Below are 27,267 nucleotides of genomic sequence, written 5' to 3'. Positions count from 1 at the left end.
GTCTGGCTTTTGTTTGGTTTGTTTGCTATGGTTTTTGTTTTTGTTTTTTAATTTTCCTTTTCCTTCATTGCTTTGTTTTCTAAAGAAAGCTTTGCTCAGTGCTGCTAAATGATCATCCCAATTTTGACACCACCAATTAATTTGTTTTCAGCCAGATAAAGTATAGAAAACCAATAGTGTAAATTTCTATTTACATTCTACTTTTGTGTCCTTTCTTAGATCAACAGAAATAGAAAAGGTAAAAATTACTTAGTTTATGGCTATCTACACACTACTACATTAAATACGTTATCAGGTGAAAAGACAACTTGAGAAATGTCATTTTTTTCTCCCTATTCCAGCCTCTCAGTAAAATAGGTAAATACATACATACATATTTACACATGTTTATATAATTTACATATTTATATGTGTGTATGTATGTGTGTAAACTGCATTGACAGTGGGACCTAGGAAATGGTATTACTAGAAACTTCGAGGAACTTCTAACAGATCTCACATAGGCAAGATTAGGTAGAAGAAAAGGCCAATCCAACCTGCTGCTCTTTCCAAATGACATTTGAAATGACTGGAAGAGTCCTAGCAAGACGCATATTTCCCTCCCAAAGGTGTACATAAAAAGAACGAAGATTAAAGGCAATGACTGGGGGCCAGGGAAAAACTAGGGCACTATATATATCTGGATCCAACACTGGTAACAGCCCGTCGACCTGTTAGGGAGCTTTAATGATCAGACATCATTACACCAAGCGAGAAACACAAGTATCACGGAGTCCTAGTTCTGGCTTGTATCTGATACTGGTGCCAGGACACTGACTACTAAGGACGGCAAACTTTTGAATCCTAAGGAAGGTAAACTTACCAACAAATTCCAGTCAGCTACTAAATATAGTAGACATGATGGAAATAAACTCTTTAGACACAGAGGTATAGCTGTGATTCTCACCATAGGGCACCCAGTCTAATTTGTTTCTGAATAGGCAATCTGAATACTTTAATCGCCTATATGAGCTCCAAGGCTTGAAAGAAACAGACAGGAACCAATCCAATTTCTAATAGTAGGGAAAACATCCTTAGCCATATAACAAGAATTATACTATAAGGAAACAAACCATAGAACCGAAAATAGATTTCTTCCTCTAAAAAGACATGAAGCAAGAGGCATATTTTTAGATAATTTCTAATTTTAGTTCTTTAAAGTCAAAAGGAAATAGCAACTGAGAATCTAGAGTAGAGAGTTATAAATAGGATAACATCTGAGATCAAGAAATCGCCACTATGAAAAAAGAAAAAACATAACTGCTGATTTAGAAATATATAAATAAATATGGAGACAGTAAATAGCATATTGAATATTGTAGAAAACTGAACCAGAAGACAGGCAGTATCAGTCAGGATGCATCAGAAAAACAGCAAGTATACCAGTTGGTTTAACAGAAAATATTAATATAATGAAATTGAAGGACTAAGTAGGCAAAGGGGAAACCGCAGGAACATTACAAGGAGCCTGGGCTTGGCAAAGGAGCTCCATATCCTTCTGCTCAATTTATAGATAGACCAGTTGGTATAGACATGTAAGACTGCTGTGTTGGTAATAGTGTAAGGAATGTCCTCTAGTAGGGTGCTTATGGTGACTTGTTCTACATCTGTTTTCCTTGCTCGATCATCGGTTCTATGAAAGCAGGCTCTATGTCCTAGATTTTCATTCCTCTATCACCAGTACCTATTGTAATATCTGACACAGGGCAGGTTCTTAATAAATACCTGGTGAGTAAATGAGGTAAGGGGAAAGTGATAAAGTGACAATGAGATTGTCAGAAGAAGGATGAAATGAATGACAAAGTGGAGAAAGAGGAATACAACATTACATATAACAGGAATTTCAAAAGGACACAACAAGCTGAAAAAAAAAAACAAAAATCAATTTAATAATAATAACAATAGTTCTCTAAGCTAAAAAGGTACTTGAGTTTGCAAAATGGCTCATCGGATATGAGGCAAACTAGCTTTAAAGAGAAACAGCCCTAGATAGATCTTAGTTGAAACTGTTAATTTTAACAAAATTAATAAAATGCAAAAATAAATTTACAAGTATTTTTGCAGAAAACAAGCAACAAGAATAATGGAACAAGAATATGGAATTTATTTCCTATATAGTTTGTATATCAGAGTATACTTAATCAAATTCTTTATTTTTGCTTTTTTTTTTTTTGGAAAAAGCATTGATGCTAATTTGTTATTTGCAAACAAGTTAGTATTCATGAGTAACCTAACAACAATGTAGTGTCAGACATGATAAGACCATGAGATTGTAAGCAGCCACATACTATTCCTGAAAACATTACCTTGTAAAATAAACTAACCAATGAAAAACAACTAAATGCAATAATTTCAGTATTTAGAAGTTGTGATTTTTAAAAACTTGGCAATGGGCAATGAAAACACTTAAAAGTTTTAAACCTAAATACTTTTTATAATATAACTAAAAACATTCACATAAATATCCAAGGATCAGGGACGAAAGATGCATAATGTATCATAAATATGCATAACTAATGGTATGAACTTAAAATTTCTGGATCATAGATCTCAGGACCCCACCAGGAAGGAGTGGTCACTGGTGAGGAAGGTGGGGGCTAGAGCCTGTATTTTTGTTTGAATTTTGGGACCACCACTTACTCGCACCTTGACTCAGTAAGTCCTCAATCTCTCTGCTCAGCTTCCTCACTGGTGATATGAGGATAATAATTCACATACATTTTGTTAAGACTAAATGCTAATATATATAAAGTCCATTTAAGCACTCGTTGCTTCATAGAGGTCATGTATGTTACTGGATCCTATTTTAAAGCTTTGATGATTAAAATGGGGTAGCTTTGTCATAAATCAGACAAATTAACTATAAACCAGAGAATTTTTCAGAGACACTCAAATAAAAAGAATAATAGAGTATATGATAAAAGTGATACATAAATTAATTGGGCAAAGGTATTAAGATGACTAATTGCCCTTTTGGAGAAAAAAAATAAAACTAGATTGACATCTTTTAATACCAAAATAAATCCTATATTAATAAGAAATATTTTTACAGGAAACTATAGCAGTAATAAAATAAAATATTCCTTGGATCTTAGGAAGAGGAAGGCTTTTCCAGACTTGAAATTAAAGACCCTTAAAGGATTGATTGATAGAGAGTGTTTTGCCAAAATTGAAAAATTTTTAAATCTAAAACATTATAAGCAACATCAAGGGCAGAGGGCTAACAACCTTAACATATAAGAGCTCTTATGAAACAAAATAAAAACAGTACCCTCAAATAAAATGGCAAAGTGACATGAAACAAAATTTACACAAGAAGAGATACAAGTGGCTAACAAAAATATCTAAAAAGACCAAATCACTAATTATTAAAGAAATGCCAATTTTCAAACCATCACTGTATCTCCCCTTCCTCTCCCAAGAGGCTCAGTTTTGCGTAAGGAATAATGCCCAAGGTTAGCAAGCATATAAGAAATAGTAATATTAAACACTGCTACTAGTGAAAATGGGCATACATGAAGAGTGAGCTGTAATGTGTGCCAAAGTTACTTCAAAAGTTCCTGTATGAACAGTATGGCATTCTTTTTATCAATAAAAAGGAAAGAAGTATTGATGCATGTTACAACATGGATGAATCTTAAAAATGCTATGCTAGGTGAAAGAAGCCATTCACAAAAGGCCATATATTGTATGATTCATTTACATGAAACACACAGAAGAGGTAAATCCATAGAGACAAAAAAATAGATGAGTGGTTACCTAGGGCTGGAGTTGAGCAAGGAGTATGGGGAAGGACAGCAAAGAGAAATAGTTTTGGTGGGTTTTTACAGTGTGATAGAAATACTCTGTAAGTGACCCTGGTGATGGTTACACAACTCTGTGAGTATACTAAAAACTACCAAATTGTGCAATTTACCTATTTAAAGTGTATGGTATGTGGATTATATCTCAATACAGTTGTTATTATGAACAGACATTTCTCAAAAGAAGACATTCATACAGCCAACAGACACATGAAAAAATGCTCATCATCACTCGCCATCAGAGAAATGCAAATCAAAACCACAATGAGATACCATCTCACACCAGTTAGAATGGCAATCATTAAGAAGTCAGGAAACAACAGGTGTTGGAGAGGATGTGGAGAAATAGGAACACTTTTACACTGTTGGTGGGATTGTAAACTAGTTCAACCATTATGGAAAACAGTATGGCAATTCCTCAAGGATCTAGAACTAGATGTACCATATGACCCAGCCATCCCACTACTGGGTATATACCCAAAGGATTATAAATTATTCTACTACAAAGACATATGCACCCGTATGTTTATTGCGGCACTATTCACAATAGCAAAGACTTGGAATCAACCCAAATGTCCATCTGTGACAGACTGGATTAAGAAAATGTGGCACATATACACCATGGAATATTATGCAGCCATAAGAAAGGATGAGTTTGCGTCCTTTGTAGGGACATGGATGCAGCTGGAAACCATCATTCTTAGCAAACTATCACAAGAAGAGAAAACCAAACACCGCATGTTCTCACTCATAGGTGGGAACTGAACAATGAGATCACTTGGACTCGGGAAGGGGAACATCACACACTGGGGCCTATCATGGGGAGGGGGGAGGAGGGAGGGATTGCATTGGGGAGTTATACATGATATAAATGATGAATTGATGGGTGCTGACAAGTTGATGGGTGCAGCACACCAACATGGCATAAGTATACATATGTAACAAACCTGCACGTTATGCACATGTACCCTAGAACTTAAAGTATAATAAAAAAAAAAAAATAGAGAATAGCATAGAAAGAAAAAAAATAAAAAATAAAAAATAAAAAAATAAAAATAAAAATAATTCATTCATATGATTCAATAATTCCACTTCTAAAGTTTTCTAAAAAAATGACTAGAGAGCTCCACAGAAAAATGGATGCATAGTGGTATTGCTCAAATAATTATTTATAATGAACACTTGCTAATAACCTAAATAATAATATAGGGTTGGTTAATTTTTTGGTGTATTCATACAATGAAACATTATGCAACCATTAAAAATCATAAGCTCAAAATATTTAAGATTATAGGTAAATATTCAGATTAAGTGCTAAATAAAATAGAGTGGAGTACATGATCTCTATCATGTGCATGTTTGTAACAAAAATCATTCTCTCCCAAATGTAGTAACTGTATTATTATAAATACATCTGCTTCCAAATAAAAGTAAGTATACCTGCATTAAATACCTGTTTTGTTGGTTAATCCTTTTTTTTTTTTTTTTTCTTTGAGACAGAGTCTCACTCTTGTTGCCTAGGCTGGAGTGCAATGGCACAATCTCAGCTCACTACAACCTCTGCCTCCCAGATTCAAGCGATTCTCCTGCCTCAGCCTCCTGAGTAGCTGGGATTACAGGCATGTGTCACCACGTCCGGATAAATTTTTTGTATTTTTAGTAGAGATGGGGTTTTGTCTTGTTGGCCATGCTGGTCTTGAACTCCTGACCTCATGTGAGCCACCTGCCTCGGCCTCCCAAAGTGCTGGGATTACAGTCGTGAGCCACTGCACCCAGCTGGTAGGTAATCCTTCTTAATTTGCCTGCAGGTGTTGTATAGAAGTGCAATAGCCTTCTTCACTCACTCCCACTGTTGACCGTGGGCTGGACACTGTGCTGTGCAGTGGGATACCTGACTGAACATGCCAGACTGCCTTGGACTTCCCAGAGCATATGCTCTAGCACGGTGACTAGCTATTAAACAAGCAATTAAGAGGTATACGTCTGAGTGATGAGACGGAGAAGTAGGAAGTACCCTGTAAATGTAGCACAGTGGGGCCCACCCAAATCTAGTGATTGCAGAAAAGTTTCTCGGAGAGTTGTATCTAAACTGAGGCAGAGAATCTCACAGGCCTAACAACACACACCAGACGCCATTTATAGTCTCAATCCAACTTGTACTGGCTTAAAGCATAACCACCATATCCCTTTCCTTTTAAACATATATACATATGCTCTCTCACTTTTTTCTTGCAAGTCTCTGCAAAATACTTGCCTAGCTACCTCTCTTTCCTAAGTTTTCATATCACATGAGGACACTCTTTTATTAGACTTGTCTTCTATTCATGTATATTGAGAGGGTGGAGCATAAATAGATTTCCACCCTCTGATCTCACTCATAATCGTGTGCACATGGTCTATGGGAAGAAGAAAAGCAGTCATTGTCACATTGTTCTGTATAAGGGAACTGAACCAAATTGCATACATAACGCATAAAGATAGATTTTTAAATGTGGTTTAAAAATACAAAACCTTACCATCTGAAAATAGCAACTGGTATGGGATTAGTATATCTATATTATTATAGTTATAGGAAAAACCCTAAAAAGAAATTACTAAACATTTTGAAGGTTTTCCACTGGATGAAATTTGGTATATTAATTATCTCCTTTATCTGTTTCTGCATTTTCCAAAATTTCTGTAATGAATATGGATTACTTTCATAGCCACCAAAAATCATGTCCAAAAAAAGATCCCTTTCTTCTAAGAGTTGTCAAGTATCTCTGTACTAGACCAAACTGTATCAGAAGCCAGGAGAGAAGTACATCTTGTTTCATTTTATTGTACCAAGTTTCACTCCTACGATGTCTATCAAAGAAGGAAGCAAGGAAGATCATATCCTTCAAACTTTTCAGAATTGCAAATTCTGAAATACCCTTTTCTAATTTTATTTTAAGTCATGGGAATCTGCACACGACGGCAAAACTTTTCATTGGTTCTGTTTATTGCCATATCTCTGGCAGCTGGAAGATAGTGACTTAATACATATTTGTTGAATGAATGAATGAATGAATGAATGAGCAAATGTGATTTCCCACTTCAACTCATCTGAATGATGACTATGAACTAATATACAACAAAGTCTCTGGCTGTTAAGATGACTAGGGAAAGCAAAATCATGAACGGATATGTGCAATAGGCACTGCAATGATGCTAAAATAACACACTCATTCAGTGTCATCTTTACACACACATTGTGTGTGTGTGTGTGTGTGTGTGTGTGTGTTGGAATGGCACAAACAATCATCAACACCGATCAATGTGGAGCAACACTCTGTCTAGTTCTGTTCCTTCTTCACCCCGTCACCCTGTTTAGTTCCACAGCAGAATGCCAACAAGGCCCACAATGCCTGGAATCAGACAGCAGAAGCGAAGAGGAGGGAGAGGTGATGAAGCCAGGTACTTGGCTAACCTGTAAATCATATAACCAGCAACAGGATCATCCAGAGTCAGCAGTACATGCCAATAAGTAGTACATCTGGGGCTAGACCTTGGGAAGCAGCAGCCTCCCCTTCCTCACCCCATGCCCTATTTGGCCTTTTTCTCATTTTCCTTTCATGCTACTATGTTAGAAAAGTCATTGTAGCACAAGAAAATCAATAAAAATTCAATTCCAAATAATAGTTCTTTGCAGCTCAGCAACACCAGGGAGTTATCGGCTCATTCAATGTTCTGGCAGTTAATGCAATGAAATAAAAATAATTTACTCATTCAAACCAAATCAGCCAGTGAAAAATCATAGTCTTTTTAATAGTCATAGTCAAAGCCATTTGTTAAGATTCCGGGAGGATGGTCTGATGTCCCATTAGTTGTTCAACTACACTGGTATTCAAATCAGCTTTGAATCTTTCCCACCCATATTTCTTTGAAGGAACAACAAACCTCATTTGTCATACATAAAAGAAAATTGTAACTTACTCAAATAGAGATAATTTATTGTAATAAAAGGGCTGGTTCACATGCAGGACGGACGCATGCTAGCAAGCCAGAAGTCAAGGCCTGGTGCTTCCATGTGGTTCTGCCTCAGTCCGCCAGTCCTGAGTTCTTATAACCTAAGAAGTTAGTTACTGACTCCAGTTCCCGAGGGAAGGCACACAAAAGACTTTCTGTTAGGTCAATTTCTTCCTTATTGTGATACTCTTTTGTATTTGGCACGTTATCTGCACTCCTCCTGCAAGCCTGGCTTAAACTCTCTACCTTGCTTAGATCTATGGATTATGCACATTTCTTTCCTTTTTTTTTTTTGGAGTCTCACTTTGTCACCTAGGCTGGAGTGCAGTGGTGCAATATCGGCTCACTGCAACCTCTGTTTCCCGGGTTCAAGTGATTGTCCTGTCTCAGTCTCTGGAGTAGCTGGGATTACAGGCATGTGCCACCATGCCTGGCTAATTTTTGTATTTTTAGTAGAGATGGGGGTTTTGCCATGTTGGCCAGGGTGGTCTCAAACTCCTGACCTCAAATGATCCACTCGCCTCGACCTCCCAAAGTGCTGGGATTACAGGTGTGAGCCACTGTGCCCAACTGATTCTGCACATTTCTTGACCGGCAGACCCATATTGATATTAGGCTGTTCCCTCCTTTCATTTCATGTCTTTGTGTTGGATCTTCCAGTTCTTATTTCAGCTGTGCTTCCTTGAGTGATAACTGGCATTAAAGGACAATGCCACATGTAGATTCCTATACATCTGGAACATATATATATATGAATATAATATATATACTCCCCTTAACATTATATATTATATTCATTTTATTGTACCAAGTTTCACTGCTACAATGTCCATCAAAGAAGGAAGCAACAAAGATCATATCCTTCAAAGTTTAGTGAATGGTAAATTCTAAAATATTCTTTTTTTTTTTTTTTTTTTGAGACAGAGTCTTGCTCTGTTGCCCGGGCTAAAGTGCAGTGGCCGGATCTCAGCTCACTGCAAGCTCCGCCTCCAGGGTTTACGCCATTCTCCTGCCTCAGCCTCCGGAGCAGCTGGGACTACAGGCGTCCGCCACCTCGCCAGGCTAGTTTTTTTGTATTTTTAGTAGAGACGGGGTTTCACCGTGTTAGCCAGGATGGTCTCGATCTCCTGACCTCGTGATCCGCCCGTCTCGGCCTCCCAAAGTGCCGGGATTACAGGCTTGAGCCACCGCGCCCGGCCAAAATATTATTCTTTAATTGTATTTTAGTCATAGGAATCTGCACATAGCACAAAACTTTTCATTGGTTCTGTTTACTGCCATATTTCTGGAATGAATATATATATACACACACACACACATACACACACGCACATGTTATGGTTGCAATAATATACTACATCTCCCTGAAATTCCTGAATATTGCAACCATAACTCCTGATCAGTAAATCTTTCAACAATAATGAAGAAGGGCCACCTTTGGATGCCATTGAATCACCCTACAACTCTCCATGCACTCTCTTCTCTTGATGCCAGGCACTGAGCATACTCTGCTTACTGGGAAAGCAGGATGTTTGGCTGATGCAAAAGGTCCTGTCATGCTGACGCTCCTCAAGGCTGTTTCTAGGACCATAAAATAACTTCGGGCCTTTGTGAGATCCCTTGTGCTCCGTAATCCCTCTGCTGGTAAATTGCTATTATCAATAAAGCATTTTATAACTAGCACTGTGTATCATTATCCTGTGTTCACAAGTAGTGTAGCTTGTCAGGTAACAGTGGGGTTGCCAAGGGAATAGATATAGTTGTGCCTGCAGTAGGGACATATGCTGAGTAGAGACAGTTGTAGTTTTCCAAAATGCTTTAAGAACTAATTTAACCTATTCTCTATTGAGCTACTCCCAACACAATAAGATCTATCATGTTCAGCCTCTTTTGTTTATAAAAATAAAAAGCATTCATATTTCAACTAGAAATTGAGAATTTATTGAAAATTAAGAAGATAAAAATATTAACGATGAGTTTAGGACTGACTGGAAACCAAGACAGACCAGGCTTGAAGAATAAGAAACACAATACAACTGTGACTTTAAGAGGCTATAACATAGCCAAACGAGGAGATAAAGAGATCCAGTTAGGGTCACGCACAGTGTCTCTTGCCTGTAATTCCAGGATTTTGGGAGGCCAAAGTGGGAGGATCTCTTCAGGCCAGGAGTTTGATACCAGCTTGGGCAAGACAGAGACCCTCGTCTCTCAAAACAAACAAACCAACAAACAAAAAACAAACAAAACAAAACAAACAAAAAAGGAAAACAACAACAACAAGAAAATAGGCTTGGTGGTGCATGCCTGTAGTCCCAGCTACTTGGGAGGCTGAGGCAGGAGTCAGAAGCCACAGTGAGCTATAATCGTGACACTTCACTACAGTCTGAAAGATGGAGTGAGATTCTGTCTCTAAAAAAAAAAAAAAAAAAAAAAAAGGCCGGCCCAGTATAATTCTCTCCTCTGAGTTATTTCATGATCCTCTTAGCACACACACGGCCATGTCACTTCTACCCTTCCTAACCACCAATTCCCTCTCGCTATTGCCCTAATGGTCTTAACTTTTCGGTCAATTGCCTTCACTCATGGGTGCTGATGTCTCAGGGCCACTTCCACCTGTTTCTGTTTTTGTGCCTTCTACCTTCAGTTGTCACTACTAACTGCTGATTCTCTTTCAGGATGAGGTTATACTCAGAAGAGCAAAAATCTACAAGACCATAATCACTTAAATTCTTCTCAAGTGAATCTATCATACTGAGTCAATTCATGTCTCTCTCTTGCCTGGGGGTAGATTCTTGGCCTGAAGGACACAACAGTGGGCACATGTGGCATCAGAATGATCACCCTTGCCTACGAAGCCACTCAGTACCACTTCTCTTGGCAAGAAGTTCTACATAAGGGTAGAACTTCCTTATGTTCTACCCCACATAAGGAAACCATGCCTGTAGAAAGAAGGATTGCTGTTTGCTTTGTCTCCAAGTTCCATAGAAGGCACTTTCTGCATATTGACTGCATTTATTTGGTTGTGTTAATACATAAAGGACAGCTGAAGTTTAACTTAAATAGGAGATATTAACAATCTTCAACAGGAAAAGCCATTAACTGAAAATATAGAAATTCTCTGTTGCCTTGTTTTTAAGGCATTAAACCAAGGGAAAATACTCTGATAACTCACATTTTGTATGTTTACATCATGTTCCACCAACAGCTATAGGGACCAAATATCTGCAAGTTCCACTTTCTGTACATTTGAGAGTACTGTTGTTCTACTTGCTGGGCTAATGAGAAAATTGAGTCCTAGGTAAGTACAGAAATAGCCACCAAATCAAAGTGTTTTTGATGGAAAACAAAACCAAAAAGAGCAGTGCCTGGAAGCACTGACTATACCTAGGCTGCTCAGTTCCCAAGCAGGATATGAAAAGACTATGCTGCTCATACACACACACACACACATTTTAGAGACTGGGTCTCACTCTGTCACCCAGGTTGGAGTGCAGTGGTGCGATCATAGCTAACTGCACCTTAACATTCCTGAGCTCAGGCAACCCCACTGCCTCGGCCTCCCAAGTAGCTAGAACTACAGGCACATGCCATCAAGCCTGGCTAATTTTTAAATTTTTTTGTAGAGATGGGGTCTCACTATGTTGCCCAGGCTGGTCTCCAACTCCTGACCTCAAGTGATCTTCTTGCCTTAGCCTCCCAAAATGGTGAGATCATAGGCATGAGCCACTGCACCCAGCCTGTGCTGTTCATCCTGTTATCAAGTATCCCTTTTCTGAGACAGCTTAATTTCTACATCTCCTACAAGCATTAATAGAGGTTATCTGTAGCTGAGCATCCAGCTGGGCACTCGAATGCAAAATGAACTCCATGGTTGAAGGGACAAAGTTTTAAAAACCACATGGATGTAGAGAATCATTCCTGACTTTCCTGAGTGACCTTTGAGTCTTCTACAGGAAATTAGGGGATTAGGGGGATGTGAACTAGCAACAAATTTAAGAAGAAATGACCTAAAAATAACCTTAAGCTTTCAATACTTACCACCTTATTATAATTCACTACCAGCCTGGAGAGGGATGAAAGGAAAACAAAGGGATAGAAACGAGTCAAAAAGAAGAGCCAACCCAGCAGCAAGAAAGAACAATTTAACCACATTATTAGTTTTTGGTTCTTCCCTCATCCCACATCTCCATGAGGCCATGTCCCTCATTGGGACAAGATGTGGTCAGTGTCATGAGCATATAAACACTGGATATGCCACCAAACATTTAGCACCTCCTTCTGCCAGCATGGCCCCACAGAATAACTGAGTGAAAGGAAGAAGGCTGCATTTTGTTTTCCTTAGGCCAATCTTGCCAGAACTGGGAAGATGTAAGGAACCACTTTGGCTCAAAGTTGTTCACTTTTTGGGTAGCCAAATCCGTATTTTTTTTTTTTTTAATAAAATGACCCAGCAGAATGCAGATGAAACTATGCAGAACCGACAAGAAAGAGGCAACCACTGCATGAGGAGGATGCTTTCCAGGAAAAGTGAATGATCAATGACTGTGAAATAGGAACTATCATGGGGATCTGAGAAAGAAAATAAATCACTGTGACTGCAACAGCCACAATGATTGGTGACCAGAAGCACTGTATAGTCAGGGAAGGAAGAGAGACATGGGGGTTCATGCCTATGGGGCCAAAAGTTCAAAGTTTGGGAAGTCATGCTGTTCAACCATGGGAATAGCATGATCTGATTTGCATTTTTCTTCAAGAGTAATCATTATTGTTGCTGTGTGGAGAATGCATTTCAAGGCAGCAAGAGCAGAAGCAGCAAAGAGATTATCACAGGAGATAAATAATGTTTGTATCAGGTGGAGAGAAGAGGACAAATTCAGTATATAGTTTGGAGGCAGAGGTGGCTGGACTTTCTGGTGAATAGGATGTGACTGAAGGAAAGAGAAGTCCAGGGTGATCCCTGGGTCTTGTCAGGAGCCCCTGTGGTCCCTTTACTGAAACAGAAAACACTGGGAAATAAACACAAATTTACAGCAATTATTTTTTCTTTTGTTTTTGAATTATTTTTGTTTTTAATTATTATGGGTATATAAGAGGTACACAAGTTTATGGAGTACATGTGATGTTTTGATACATGCTTACAACGTGTAATAATCCCGTCAGCTAATTGGGATACCCATCACCTCAAGCATTTATTATTTCTTTGTGTTAAGAACATTCCAATTCCATTCTTTTAGTTCTTTTAAAATATACAATAAAGTCGTGTTCACCATAGTTCGCCTTGTTATGCTATCGAATACTAGATCTTATTCATTCTTTAACTACATTTTTGTACCCATTAACTATCCCCACTTCCTCCACCATCACCCTGCAGCAGTACGATGGAGTGAAAACCAGAAAAGTACTTTTTGGGACATGGCCAGTTTCAGACACCTACTAGATATCCAAGTGAATGTGTCAGGTAGGCAGTAGATGAAGAATTTGGGAGACAAGGTGCCATGTTAAGGTTGAGCATGATCAACCTCCTTTCACTCTTTCGGTGGAGTGAAAGACTCCACCGAAAGAGAGACTCTGGATTATGGAGGGAAAAGGCCTCAAGATGGAGATCTAGAATACTACAATACTTAGAGGTGGGAAGAGAAGGAATCTAGACAGAAAATTCAACTGTGGTCAGTGAGAAGAAGGAAAACCAGAAGACAATAAAATCAAGCCCTCCTTCCAGAGATTAGGATTCTAAAGGTCTTGAGTGAGACCCAGGAATGTTAATTTTTAGAAGTTCCCCATGTGATTCTCATGTGTAGCTGGTATCAGGAGTCACTCTGAAGGTGCACAAAACTGGATAGTTGGTCCCAGAACTCAAACCCAGCTCTTCTGACCTCTATTTCCTCCCTCGGTAACTCCTATTCCCTCTGTACACTTTTTAAAAATACAAGCCATTTCATCTTCATGCTGATATTAAATTCCCATCTATGCCTCAAATCATTAACTCTAGCTATAGATCCCACTGTTCTCCCGTTAGTCAAATTTTGGGAAGGAGTTGTCTACATCATCTCTGCTTTCTCCTCTCCTATAGATTCCTACATCCACACTAATCTCCTATCACCCTGGCTCATTACATTGTTTTGTCCAAGTCAACGGAGCCCTTCACATCAAACGTAACAAAACTTCTCACTTCTTACTCCAATTGGCAGATCACATTGACACCACTGACCATTTCTTCCTTCATAAATCTTTCCCTACTCCCTTCGTGGATCTCCTAGTGCCTATTCTACCTTTTATTTTTTTTTTTTTTACTCTTCTCTCAGTCCTATTCATGGGATCCTTCTGTGTTCACCCCTTGATCATTTACAGATTTTCACTCATGTTCTGCTGTGTTTTTTTTTTTTTTTTTCCTTTCCTCATCAGCAATTTGAGAGCTGAGGACTAAGGTAGAGATTGTGTAGTACAGAAAAAAATGCAGCTAGTTCTCATAACAGCCTGCTCCTTCTATCTTCCTGACAGAGTTTTACTCACCTAACTACCACCTACTTGCCAGTGACTCTCAATCCTGTATTTTTGATTCCGCTCTTACATCCTTGAGGTTCAGCTCATAAATACAACAGCATGATGAAAGCATTCCATTGAATACTCCACGGGTAGATCACACATGGCATGATCAAAAACTAAAACCAGTATTTCATTCTTCAAGCTGGTTTATTTTACTCTATTCATAACCTACTTAATGGAATCATTTGAGCAAGAAACCTAGCAAGTTCAAAACTTGGAGGAGTCTCCAAACTCCTCTCTTACTTCTCCTTAGTTCCACTTCTAAGCAGCCATAAGCTCTAGCTAATTTTTCGTTTCTGAATCCTCACACTTCTACCTTCCTCTTCAACCTGTGCTATGCCTGCAGAAGTTCAGACCCCATCAACACTCTCAAAGATTGGTGCTAAGCTTCCTTGCCTTGACTCTTGCTCCCCTTAAATCTCTGACAGCAGTGAATGGGAGGGTTGAGAGTTTGGAACATATGATTGCATCACTGCCTTGCCTATGACATTTCAATGGCCCCAAACTACATTCTGGACAAATCTAAACACTTGGCAGAGAATTTGAACACCCTCCATAATGTGGCCTGTCCACTTCTCTTTGGTAGCCCCATCTTCTGCCATCTTGCGATTGACTCACTACAAGTACTGTGTTGCTTGCTTTCCCACATAGGTCATGTGATGTTCCACCCTGTGCTTGGACTCAAACGCTTTCCTTTACTTGGAATGCACACTCTCTAAATTGTTACTCCTCCTTCTTCCTCAGGATTTAGCTCAGACATTGACTCAGGAAGTGTATTTTAGGCCTCAAGGATCAGTAAATTGTCACTGTTGGTGGCTTCTAAAATATACTGTGCCTACCACCAACCAGGTCACATGAAAACATTTGTTTATATCTCCATTATTAGATTATAAACTCTTCAAAGAAAGGGACAATGTTTTATTAATTGTCATGCTGCCTAGAACATGCTAGATAATTATTCATGGATGCCTGATACTGTTACACCTTAGTTAGTATTCTTTTACCACTTGGCAAGTTTCTAGAATGCACCTTCTCATCCTTACTTAGCTGGTGGAAGGATGTGAAATAATCTAAGATGACATTCTCAGGCTCAAAGAATCCCTAAAGATTAACCAAGGTAAGATTTTTGTTTGTTTTGCTTATCAGCTCTTTGTATTATCTGTCAGAAGATTCCTTTAGTGGAGAAAATGAGAGTTGAATTGAAATAAAATCTATATCCTCTCCCCTGATAAACTTTTACTGAGGTTTTTATGGAAATGGCCATCTTCCAGGAACTTTTATGGTGAATTTCACCATCAGAATGGCAGACTGAATTAAGCTGCGATTTCCTTCAAAGGTGGTAGCTTTATTTCTGCAAATTCTTCTTGGTAAAATAATGGTTGGCAAGAAATAGCATGAAGGAATACTATTTGGGGAAATTGTCTTTTTCACTATCCACAGTAAGATGTGGTGGAATATGCTTCTGCCTTCGTGGTTCCCGTCTTGGTGCTCTTCACTGTGCATGTGTTAATTAAGCAAAAGTAGCACAACTTATATTAATTACACACAAGTCATTCTCTGTTCCTAGAACCAGAGTCTCTTACAGTTCAGTGGTGCTCACACTGCCTATTAAAATGCTTCTACTAAAAAAGGAGAAAATTGATTAACCCCATGCCATCTACGGATGGAACCTAAAAAGATGTGGCAGGCACAAAGTAACTTTGAAGTTTCAAATTAAATCTTCAAAATTCATGCAAGTTTTTGCATTTCACTCCATACTGTATCCATGTTCTGTTTTCACAGATCTAAAGGGGAATATAATTGATGCTTCAGAAAGATGTGCCATGTCTGTCTGGTGGCTTCTTATATTCCCAGAACACCAAGCAGTATCCCACATGTAGACAGCATTTTGAGAAACACAGTTAAATGAACCATTACTTTAAAAGTTCTTCAACACAGGTTTGTGTAATGCCTTCCTATGGTTAAACACAGATTAGACATTTTTCTTTTTTCTTTTTGTTTTTTGTTTTTTTTTTTTTTTTTTTTTTGAGACAGAGTTTCACTCTTGTGCCACAGGCTGTAGTGCAATGGCACAATTTCTGCTCACTGCAACCTGAACCTCCCAGGTTCAAGCGATTCTCCTGCCTCAGCCTCCTGAGTAGCTGGGATTACAGGCAGGTACCACCACACCTGGCTAATTTTTGTATATTTAGTAGAGATGGGTTTTCACCATGTTGGCCAGGCTGGTCTCCAACTCCTGACCTCAAGTGATCCATCCACCTCAGCCTCCCAAAGTGCTAGGATTACAGGCATGAGCTACTGCGCCAGGTCACATTTTTCTAAGGATATCATTGAAGTGATATAGTCTCCTGGGTGTATCACATCAGGAGACACACACTGTTGATTTGACCCATTTTTGGTGATGTTAACATTGACTATTTGATCAAAGTGGTGTATTATAGGATTTTCCTTTGCAATGCTATTATCTAGTTGCCCCTTTATAATTAGTAAGTATCTTGTGAAGTGATACATCCAGATTATATAAATATCCAGTTTTCCTGAAACTTTCACCCAGTAGTTTTAGCCTCCACACTGATGCTTGTGTGCATCAATTCATATTTTACAGATGTCTTTACAATAAGAAAGAGCTCTCCCTTGCACCATTTACTTATATGTTCATTCATTCATTCATCTTTTAAAATATCAGTGTAGATCCACAGATTCTTATTTCATGAGCTACAATCTTTGTTATCAATTATTTTGATGCTCAAGTTGTCCCAGATTTGGCGAGGGGGAGCCCCTTCAGGGGTGCTGTTTCCTTTTCACATGTTCAAATTGAGGGGCAATAAATAGAACAATGAACCTTCACTTTCCAAAAACTCAGCATCATCAAAGACAAAGGAAGACCAGGGACCCATCCGGATTAAAGAATGCTAAACTGACTTCACAACTGAATGTAACACATGATCTAGGAATTTGTTATTAAAGGACATTATTGCACAACTGACAAACTACGATAAGCCCCCTAGAATAGATAATAGTATTTTGTCAAATTATTGGTAGTGATACTAGTTATGTCAGAAAATGTCCTTGATTTAAAAACATATACCACGAAGTATTTACAAACAAGGGGTATCCTATCTGCACCTTAATCTAAAACAGTTCTGAAACAAATTTAATTTTCTCTCTATAAATAAACATATAGATAATAAACATAGAAAGAGATCACACTAATGTAGTAAAATGTTAATGTTTGAAGATTCTCAGTGAAGGGCTTAAGGGAATTCTTTGTATATATTGTAACTTTTCTGAAAGTCTGAAATGATGTTAAACGTTTTAAAACTCTGTTAGTCACCGGGTGCGGTGGCTCACGCCTGTAATCCCAGCACTTTAGGAGGCTGAGGCGGGCGGATCAGGAGGTCAGGAGATCGAGACGATCCTGGCTAACACAGTGAAAGCCCATCTCTACTAAAAATACAAAAAAATTAGCTGGACATGGTGGTGGGCACCTGTAGTCCCAGCTACTCAGGAGGCTGAGGCAAGAGAATGGCATGAACCTGGGAGGTGGAGCATGCAGTGAGCTGAGATTGCACAACTGCACTCCAGCCTGGGCGACACAGCGAGACTCCGTCTCAAAAAAAAAAAAAAAAAAAAAAAAAAAAAAAAAAAAAAACTCTGTTAGTCCATACATCACCTACTTATTGAATGCAGGATTCCTTCCCCAGTATCACTGTTAGACATGTATTCCTTGCCTGTCAATGTACAGTTTACAGGGAGCTGTGGCCATAGGAAGACTCTCTCATCAATGGGCATTTCTAGTTGTTAGCTCAACCTCAAATGTGCCACCTTAAAACTCAGCTCATGTGATGCTGCCTCTGGCATTCGATCAAACAGAATAATCCTGTCCCAATTCTACATCAGACAGTTTGAATTCATACCTACCTTTCCTAGGCCAATTATTTGCTTTTAATGTAACGACTGCATATTTGAAATGATTTCTTGAACCATCACCATTACTGTCACTCAGAGCCAACTTCATGGGTGTGTGACCCATGCAGTTGCACAGAGTTCTACGCTTGATTTAATGCTCTTGCTGTTGATTGCTCAAAACTCTTAATAATGTTTGAACAAAGGGCTCCATATTTTCATTTTGCACTGGGTCCCACAAATTATGTACATGGTACTGCTGCAAAAAGTCTATGTGGTAACTTTGTGTAAATTGGACACCCATAGGCACAAGGCCTGGTGAGAAAACAGTACCTATGTGCCCGGAAAAACTAGCCTCCCTTCCTTCAGGTGGATGAAATCATATTCTAGAGTGATTGGCATCTTGGCTAGTGAATGTATAGTCCGGAATGTGATTGCATCCACCTGAAGGAGAGGAGCTGTATTTCAACATTCATCTTTTTACTTGGCTAGATGCTATTACTTGGCTAGATGTACAACTTTATTTGGAGGTCCAGACTTTTTCATCCCCTGCAATAGTATTCCTATACATTAATTTCAGTCCAAAGAAAAGGACTGAGCATTTACAAAGTAGAATAATATTGTCTCTTGGCTTTGGATACTTTTTTTCCATGGGAGAGGAAGGAGAGTTTCAAGCTTCTGTATGATTTATACCAAGTGTTGAGCATTGGTCTTAATATTATGTTCCATGCCATGGGAATATATCCACATTCTGAACAGAAAGGAAGGGAGTAGTGAAGGTATTATTGGCAGTTTAGGCCTCTTCCAGAGCTGTATACTGAACAACACAGAGTTACTGATTCTCATGCTTCCTAACTTCCATTCTCATTTTAGGATGGCTTCATTGTAGTACTGTTAGGAGTGCACAAACAAGAAAGGACAAGATGACCCTTCTCTGTCAATGTAAGCTATGAATTCACTAAGAAGCCAGATGCCATGTTAGCTCCATGGTGCAATCATGACCTACAGCTAACAAACCTCTTTTCCTAGAGCCATATCCTACACTGGTAGGGTTGCTTTTCAAGGCAAACACATTTACAAAACAAAGGTAATATGTAAGATTGTGTACTAGGCTAGGGAGTCAAGAAAAAGAGGGTAATGCAGGTTGAATCCTCAAGCAGTTTATGAACTAACTAGGGACATAAATCCACAAATACCTTCAAAATAACTATCATTCGGGATATTTTAAGTAGTGTGGTAGAAGTACTAAATAGATGCTTTGAAAACTCAGAGTTAGACCCTTAGAATGCATGAAATTTTGAAGCTGGGGATGCTAGAGAGCATTCTTTTTAATGACTTAGTTGGTATGTGAAGCTGCTGAGATCAACAAGTGATAGGGGATTTGCTAAAGTAGTTTTTGTGAAGGAAACAGCATGCAAGATGGCCCTTGGATTTACGGAGAGATAGGAGTATGAGATGGGCCACAGAATATGTCCCAAGGAAGAAAAAATAGATAAGCAAGTCAAAGAGGGGGAAAGCGAGTCCTGCATCCCAGACTCTAAGCATCTAGGTCATGCCATTCAAGGGGACAAAGAACACTTGTAGGGATATCTTTGGAGATAAGAATGGAAATGTACAGGAAGGCTGCATCTGTAAGCCAGGAAGATGTGCCTAGATGTATTTATTTACATATTTAAATTTGTGGGTAGCAGAGGGCTATTAACAGTTATTAGTAAGTAAAATTATTTATCAGCCATGAAGCCAAGATCCATAATTGAGGTTTCATTTGATGTCTCTGTTCCATCATTTTCAAAAAATGTTTACCCTTCAAAAAGCAAATGAAAATAATACTGCTTTGACTATGGGAGTTTCAAAGCTTTTGAATGAAATTCTCTTTAATTTCTTTACTCCTTCTTGGCACAATTGCATAGATATTTTAGGGGTGTCTTAAATCAGCAGCATATTTAAATTATATTCAGGATGTATCACATTTTATACGTTAAAAAACAAACAAATAAAATAGTGGTTTTCTGCTGTGTTTTCTTTCAAGTGGCTAACTTGCTATAACAGGCTTGACTAAAACAGGCAAACATTCCCTTTCTTCTCCAATCCCAACAATCATATGGGAGAAAAGGCCCAAGTGTTAAGGAAAGTTTGCCCGGCCATGGGTTAGTGGTACAGGTCCAACATTTTACAAGGAGATGAAGAAGAAGGAGAAAAACAGGGAAGAAAATAAAGGGCTAGGCAGCCAAATGTTCACACATGAAATAAACAACTACAAATAATTGAATATTCCTAGTTTTGACAACCGTCCAGCAGCAGAAGTAACAGATGCCATGGTGTGCCCGTCTATCTCTGGCTCTATTGAACCACACAAACGAGAGGAGGCCCGTGGGAGTCATTCCCTAGAGACAGACTTCTGCCAATTTTGTGGGGTAAATGTAGGTTGGTTTTATTTATTTATTTTTACCTTTATAAAATCACTTTTGAAACTAGACCTCCGCAATTTCCAGCCCCAGGCAGTCGGACAGCAGCCAACATCTTCCTGACACAGTGTGGAATTATTAAGGAAAAAAACAATAGTTTAAGATAACAGGCACTTTGGCTCCTTAAACAAAATGTGTGTGTGCATGCATATGTACACACACACACACAACTGGACCATGAGGAGGAATACAATTTACTCTTAAACAGAGTAAGAAAGGAAAGCTATTACAGCTTTCCTCAAGGAAACACTCAAATGTACATGAACTTTTTTCATTATGTTTTTTAAACTCCCATTTAACAGAAAAGGATCAACATACCTTAGTGCCAACAGCACTCAGGGTAAGAGTTTAAAAGATTCAGGACCTGGTTCCATGTTTGCTATCAGCTGGGTGACCTTTGGTCATGTAACTTTTTTTTCTTTTCTTTTTCTTTCCTAAGAGATGGGTTCTTGCTGTGTGCCCCAGGCTGGAGGGCAGGGGCTATTCACAGGTGTGATCATAGCACACAACAGCCCCAAGCTCCTGGGCTCAACTGATCCTCCTGCCTCAGCCTCCTGAGTAGCCATGACTACAGGGATACACCAACATATCCAGCTCACCTAACCTTTTGCCTTTTGAAACATCACTTTCCCAGCTGTTAAATGAGAAATTTGGGGGAATGGTTAAATCAACACTCTCCAAATAGTGCTTCAGAAACATATTCTAGGGTCTTGTTACTAAAACTATGGTCCACAGACCAACTGGCAGCATCCGTACGTATCCAGGGAGTTCATTAGAAATATAAAATTGCAGGCCTCATACCACCATACTGAATCATTTTAACTGAATCACCAGCATTTTAATAGGATCCTAGTTGATTTGCATGCATATTAAGGTTTGAGAAGCACTGCTTCTGGGCAAGACATCTCAAAGGTGATCATAGAATCACTTGGATACAACTTGATACAAACACACCTTTCTAGGTCCTTTCTCCAGTCTCAACCTGAAAGCCTGGGGTGAAAGCTAGGACTCTGTATATTTAACTTAATATCCCATGGAAACCCACTTCAGTGAATATATGCATTATTTAAATTATATTTTGTTTATATTATTTCCCTTTAAAATCAAATGATCTCTAAGTGGTATAATTCCAATGAGCTTCCTAGTGTTTTTGTAAACAATAGCTAAGGTGATCATGTCCAGACCCTATGGGTCAACGGATCCCTCATGGGAACTGTCCCAGATGCCATAGAGGTTTAGCCCATGCAGTTTTTCACAGTTTTTTGTTTGGTGTGTGTGTGTGTGTGTGTGTGTGTGTTTTAGACAGAGTCTCACTCAGGCTAGAGTGCAGTGGCACGACCTCAGCTCACTACAACCTCCACCTCCCAGGCTCAAACGATCCTCCCACCTCAGCCTCCCAAGTAGCTGGGACCACAGGCACATGCCACTGCGCCTGCCTAATTTTTGTAACTTTTTGTAAAGACGGGGTTTCAACATGTTGACTAGGCTGGTCTCGAACTCCTAGGCTCAAGCAATACACCTGCCTCGGCCTCCTAAAATGTTGGGATTATAGGCGTGAGCCACTGCACCCGGCCCATGGCAGTTTTAAAATTGGTAATTCTTGCTGGATAATTGGTTAAGTGCAGGAAACATAAGGAGCTCTGATGGTGAACTCGAACAATTTAATGAACAATATTAGAATGATACTAATTTTGCAAAGCCCCCTCAAGATGATTGTCATCAGATTCACAAGCTATATTCATCTATCAAATCCTCATTTAGCACATTAAGATGTCTCTAGTACTTCAAAAACCAATCTCAAAAAAAAGAAACATAGTGAATTATATCCAATTTAGCTTTTCATTTATTGGGAATAAAGACTATCCTCATGCACAGTGTGTCACTTGCAGGAAAGTGCTTACAAATAGCAGCCAGAAATCTCTCTCATCCCCATATAACATGAAAGACATTTTTTTCTAAAGTGAATTTTTTCTTTTCCCTGCAAGCAAATCAAAAAAATTCTAAGCAAGATCCTAAAGGCAATTCCCCCACCCCCCTGACTTTTGATGCCATTACACTAGTTAAATTTCAATTTACATTTTAATGTACACTGGTCCCCAAGTCAAATGCAATATTTAATGACAAATCATGTCTTGACTTGCATAAATAATTTTAAATAAATTAAAAAGCCTCTCACTTGCTACATGAGAAGAAACTAAATATGTGTTGCAAATATTAGAGATTATATTAAGTACACTGGATAATATAGGCTTCAATAATATTCAGACATATTTTTATTCAACTTGGGAACTTATTACCACAAAAATATTTTATGATTCTAAAAAGGTGGGAAGTGATAGAAAAGTGTTTTCTGGGGCCAGGCTCAGTGGTTCATGCCTGTAATCCTAGCACTTTGGGAGGCTGAGGAGAAAAAACTACTTGAGGCCAGGAATTCAAGCAACCTGGACAACATAGCAAATCCTCTCTCTCTCTCTCTCTCTATATATATATATATATACACACACATACACACATATATATATATATATTTTTTTAAGTGTGGTGTTTTTTTTTTTTTTTTTTTGAGATGGAGTTTTGCTCTTGTTGCCCAGGCTGGACTGCAATGGCGTGACCTTAGCTCACTGCAACCTCTGCCTCCTGGGTTCAAGTGATTCTCCTACCTCAGCCTCCCAAGTAGCTGGGATTACAGGCATACGCCACCATATCCAGCTAATTTTTTTATTTGTATTTTTAAATTTTTAATTTTTTTTTTTTTTTTTTTTTTTTTTTTTTTTTTTAGTAGAGATGAGGTTTCTCCATGTTGGTCAGGTTGATCTTGAACTCCCAACCTCAGGTGATCCGCCCACCTCAGCATCCCAAAGTGCTTGGATTACAGGCATGAGCCACCACACCCAGCCTAAGTGTTTTCTATTTTTACCATTGTTTATTCTCCCATACCTGAGAGAGCTGGGGACGCAGGACTGACCCAGAATAAATTTTTATAAAATCCATATATCTATAATCTATAGAAAAATTACTAGGTTACTAAAATTTCAATTCGATTTGTTTCAGTCAGGATTAACACACCTGCAAGTGAGAGATGGTGGTGGAGAATCAAATATATCATAAAATAATAGCTGATGATTGATAAATGCTCATATGTGCCAGGCACATTTTTAGATATAGTTTACCTCTAACTATCAAAATAATTCTATGAACTAGGCACCCTTTTATCAATGAAAACATTAAGACACATAAATGAAATAATTTTCCTACCATCACTAAACTAAGTACTGGAACAGACTTAGTCCTGTTGGAAACCAACAGGACTCTGGAGTCTGGGTTCCTCCCCATGCGACGCATGTATGAAAGTAGAAACTGCAGGAGCGAAGGCACACGTCAAATATGTGAGGGTGACATGCAGAAGAGCAAAGTGTTTAGAAGGACAGAGAATACTGTACACCACGAATGGCAACGGGAAACTAACAAACATGTATTTGAGCCATTCTTTGCAACATTTTGAAAGCAAAAACAAGGTTTTTCCCTGGACAAAACTCCTGCAAGTTTCTCGCGGGCCACTGGTAATGAAGAATTAAGTGAGCAAGAAGGATGGGGATGGGAAGGATGGGCATGTGCAGAGATCAGGGAGATGCTCTTTACAGTAGTTCAGAGTATAGGTCATGTGGGCCTCAGAGAAGTAAAGAACAGGAAAGGAAAAAGTGAGGGTGAGCAGAAAAAATTGAGGGGGCGTATGTTGAAATCCCCTCTGCTGTTTTGCAGATAGAGCCTTGAAATTACCTATTTTATCTTGACTCAAGTCAGATGCTCTGACAGGTCTGACTGACACCATGCTGGGAGCATAGACGTGAACTTGTTAAGAGGAGATTAAATGCAAACATATTCCCTCTCTCAGCTGGCCTGCTACTTTAAAGTCATAAAATAATTGTTGGCTAAAATTAATTAACTAAATAACTATGAGAAAATATTTCCCATGGCTCTCACATCAAGAGCCTGGCTTATGAGGTGACCTCTTCTCCCTGGCCTATCAGAACTCAGTCAACACCCAGGAGAGGGCCTCCCCAAATCGCCAGAATGAAAGTGACATGTGTATTTTAAGAGGAAGATTTCATTTCCCAGGAAACATAAATGTCTCTGCAAATAGCAATTCACTTCTATTCTTAATCCCTAAACCATCAACATCTGCTATGAAGAATTACTTGAGTCCTCAAGTAAATCTTTCTCGCCCTGTATTCTTCATGATGCTCTTAAAAGGCGGTATTTGAATAAAATAACAATAACCACCTCTTTCCCCATCTCCCAATTTCTTTCTGGAGGTGATTTTGCAGTCCCAGGCACACAAAAGAGGTTTTATGGGGATCCATAGAGGTGGAATAATGTAAGTGGGGAGAGGTGAGGATATTTTCAAGGAGGAGAAAAAAAGTTTGTGTATTTATGAAACTTTTTTAAAATTATAAAAACACTGATGCTGAAATATGATAAAGAAATCTTGGACTCTTCTGAGAAGCAATTTTCTTTCTTTCATACTTTTTTCCAAGTGTGTATTTTTTTTTTTTCTTTTCTTAGTCCTACTTGAGTCAAACTAATGCAGTTTTAAAACCCATTTCTGTGTTTTAAGATTCAGAGAGAAGAGATTCAACAGTAGGCTATAAAAACGCCATAATATCTTTAATGTAGTACTTTTGCAGATTTGCTGGAAAGTAAACAGTCATTGCTCAACTTTTCCCATAAGTGTCCCTTGAACTTTGTCATTGATGGTGAACAGCAGAATCCATTTGGGTGAATTTCATTCTCTCAGGAACAGGTTTTCCCTGGCATTGTTGAGCCACCTGCACTCTGACCATCTAGGCAGACTCTCTTAGCCAAACTGATTTGCTGAATGTACTCTGAAGGAAATTATCAAACTTATTTTTTTTTTTTTTTGAGATACAGTCTCTCTCATTCTGTCACCCAGGTGGGAGTACAGTGGCATGATCTCAGTTCCCTGCAACCTCCACCTCCTGGGTTCAAGCGATTCTCCTGCCCCAGGCTCTCAAGTAGCTGGATGACAGACACACACCACCACACCTGGCTAATTTTGTATTATTAGTAGAGACGGGGTTTTGCCATGTTGTCCAGGCTTGTCTCGAACTCCTGATCTCAAGTGATCCTCCCATCTTGGCCTCCCAAAGTGCTGGGATTACAGGTGTGAGCCACTGTGCTACACTTGGTTGGAAATTATCAAACATTTTAAAACACCATTTTAGAAGAGTAAATTTAAGTCCTCTCATTGACATTCTGTAGAAGCATCTGACATCTGTAAAGCCTCTCTTCAGCTCTATTTAACTCTTATTTGTTACAAGGTCACTCAGAATGTACTTACAGGCTATGCGCACAGAGGCCTTCCTGCTCTTGGAGGTACCCAGGTGGCTCCACGCCACACACTGGCACCAATAGTCCTCGGGGCCGTGGAAGTCCTCCACCTGTTGCCTGGTAACATTGATGAACACTTCGCGGACCTTCAAGCCTGATGGTGGGAGAGATAAGAGACAAATCAGCTGAGGCTGTTGTATTTCTCAAACAGAAAGTTAAGGTTAGCCAAACCTTTTCTTTTTAATTAAACAATCCTGTTTTTAATCAAGGCAAGGTTTTAATTACTTTGAGAATAATATATTACTGCTAATTAAATTTCCAGAGCTGAGTAGGTTGGAAAGCACACGTGTAAAGTATCATAAACCAACTGTGGCTCCCATGCAATAGAATAGTTCTCATAGTACCTTGACTTAGCGCTGTTTGTCTTTCTTTGGTACTACATTCCTCATAGATTTTACACAATGTTAATTGCTGAGATTCTAGAAGCCAAAGAGGCCTCCACAAACCAATGTCAGGGACACAGTTCCAAGTTGTTCTAAGCGCCCCTATGTCTGGGTGTGGCAGCTGGGTTGGGTCATTGTAACAGTCTGTCTTAGAAGAAAGAGGAGTCAGTGAACATTTGCAGATGGGGTGACCAGGCTGAAAATCTGAGGAAGGACCAAGGCATCGGCATCAAAGGCTCAGGACAACGAAGCCAATGGGACCGAAAGAAGGAATGAGCACAAAGAGAAGACAAGTTGAAAGTTGAAATTTTTTTTTTTTTTTTTTTTTTTTTTTTTAGCAATGGGGGTCTCACTATGTTGACCAGGCTGATCTCAAATTTCTGGCCTCAAGTAATCCTTACATCTTGGCCTCCCCAAATGCTGGGATTAGAGGTGTGAGCCACTTTGCCCAGCCACACGTGGTATTTTGATACATGTACACAATGATATTTTGATACATGTACACAGTATGTAATGATCAGATCAGAGTAACTGGGATATCCATCACTTAAAATATTTTTTGCTTTTCTGTATTTTTTAATTGATATATCATAGCAGTACACATAAACCAAGTTAGTCTTAAAGCCCTGAGAAGAGAACCCAGGGAGGTCACCATAGCAATGATATGAGGAGGTGAAGAAAGAGGGGTTTTTATAGAAAGAGTGGCTAAGGGCACAGCAGTGAACTGAG

At 38.9% G+C, this 27,267-nt stretch overlaps 1 protein-coding gene across 1 annotated transcript in view; it reads right to left on the bottom strand.

Annotated features, from left to right (window-relative positions):
- The window catches only part of UNC5D (unc-5 netrin receptor D), a 249,009-nt gene that overhangs the window by 197,908 nt on the left and 23,834 nt on the right, over positions 1 to 27,267 (bottom strand). Inside the window, exon 3 of the mRNA XM_033225271.1 lies at positions 26,106 to 26,249. Coding sequence (XP_033081162.1) covers positions 26,106 to 26,249 — 144 coding nt within the window. The remainder of the gene's footprint in view (positions 1 to 26,105; positions 26,250 to 27,267) is intronic.

Source organism: Trachypithecus francoisi, unplaced genomic scaffold, assembly GCF_009764315.1.
Source record: "Trachypithecus francoisi isolate TF-2019V2 unplaced genomic scaffold, Tfra_2.0 Contig01440, whole genome shotgun sequence".
Classification (NCBI taxonomy): Eukaryota; Metazoa; Chordata; class Mammalia; order Primates; family Cercopithecidae; genus Trachypithecus; species Trachypithecus francoisi.
This window is presented reverse-complemented; position numbering and strand designations above follow the sequence as displayed.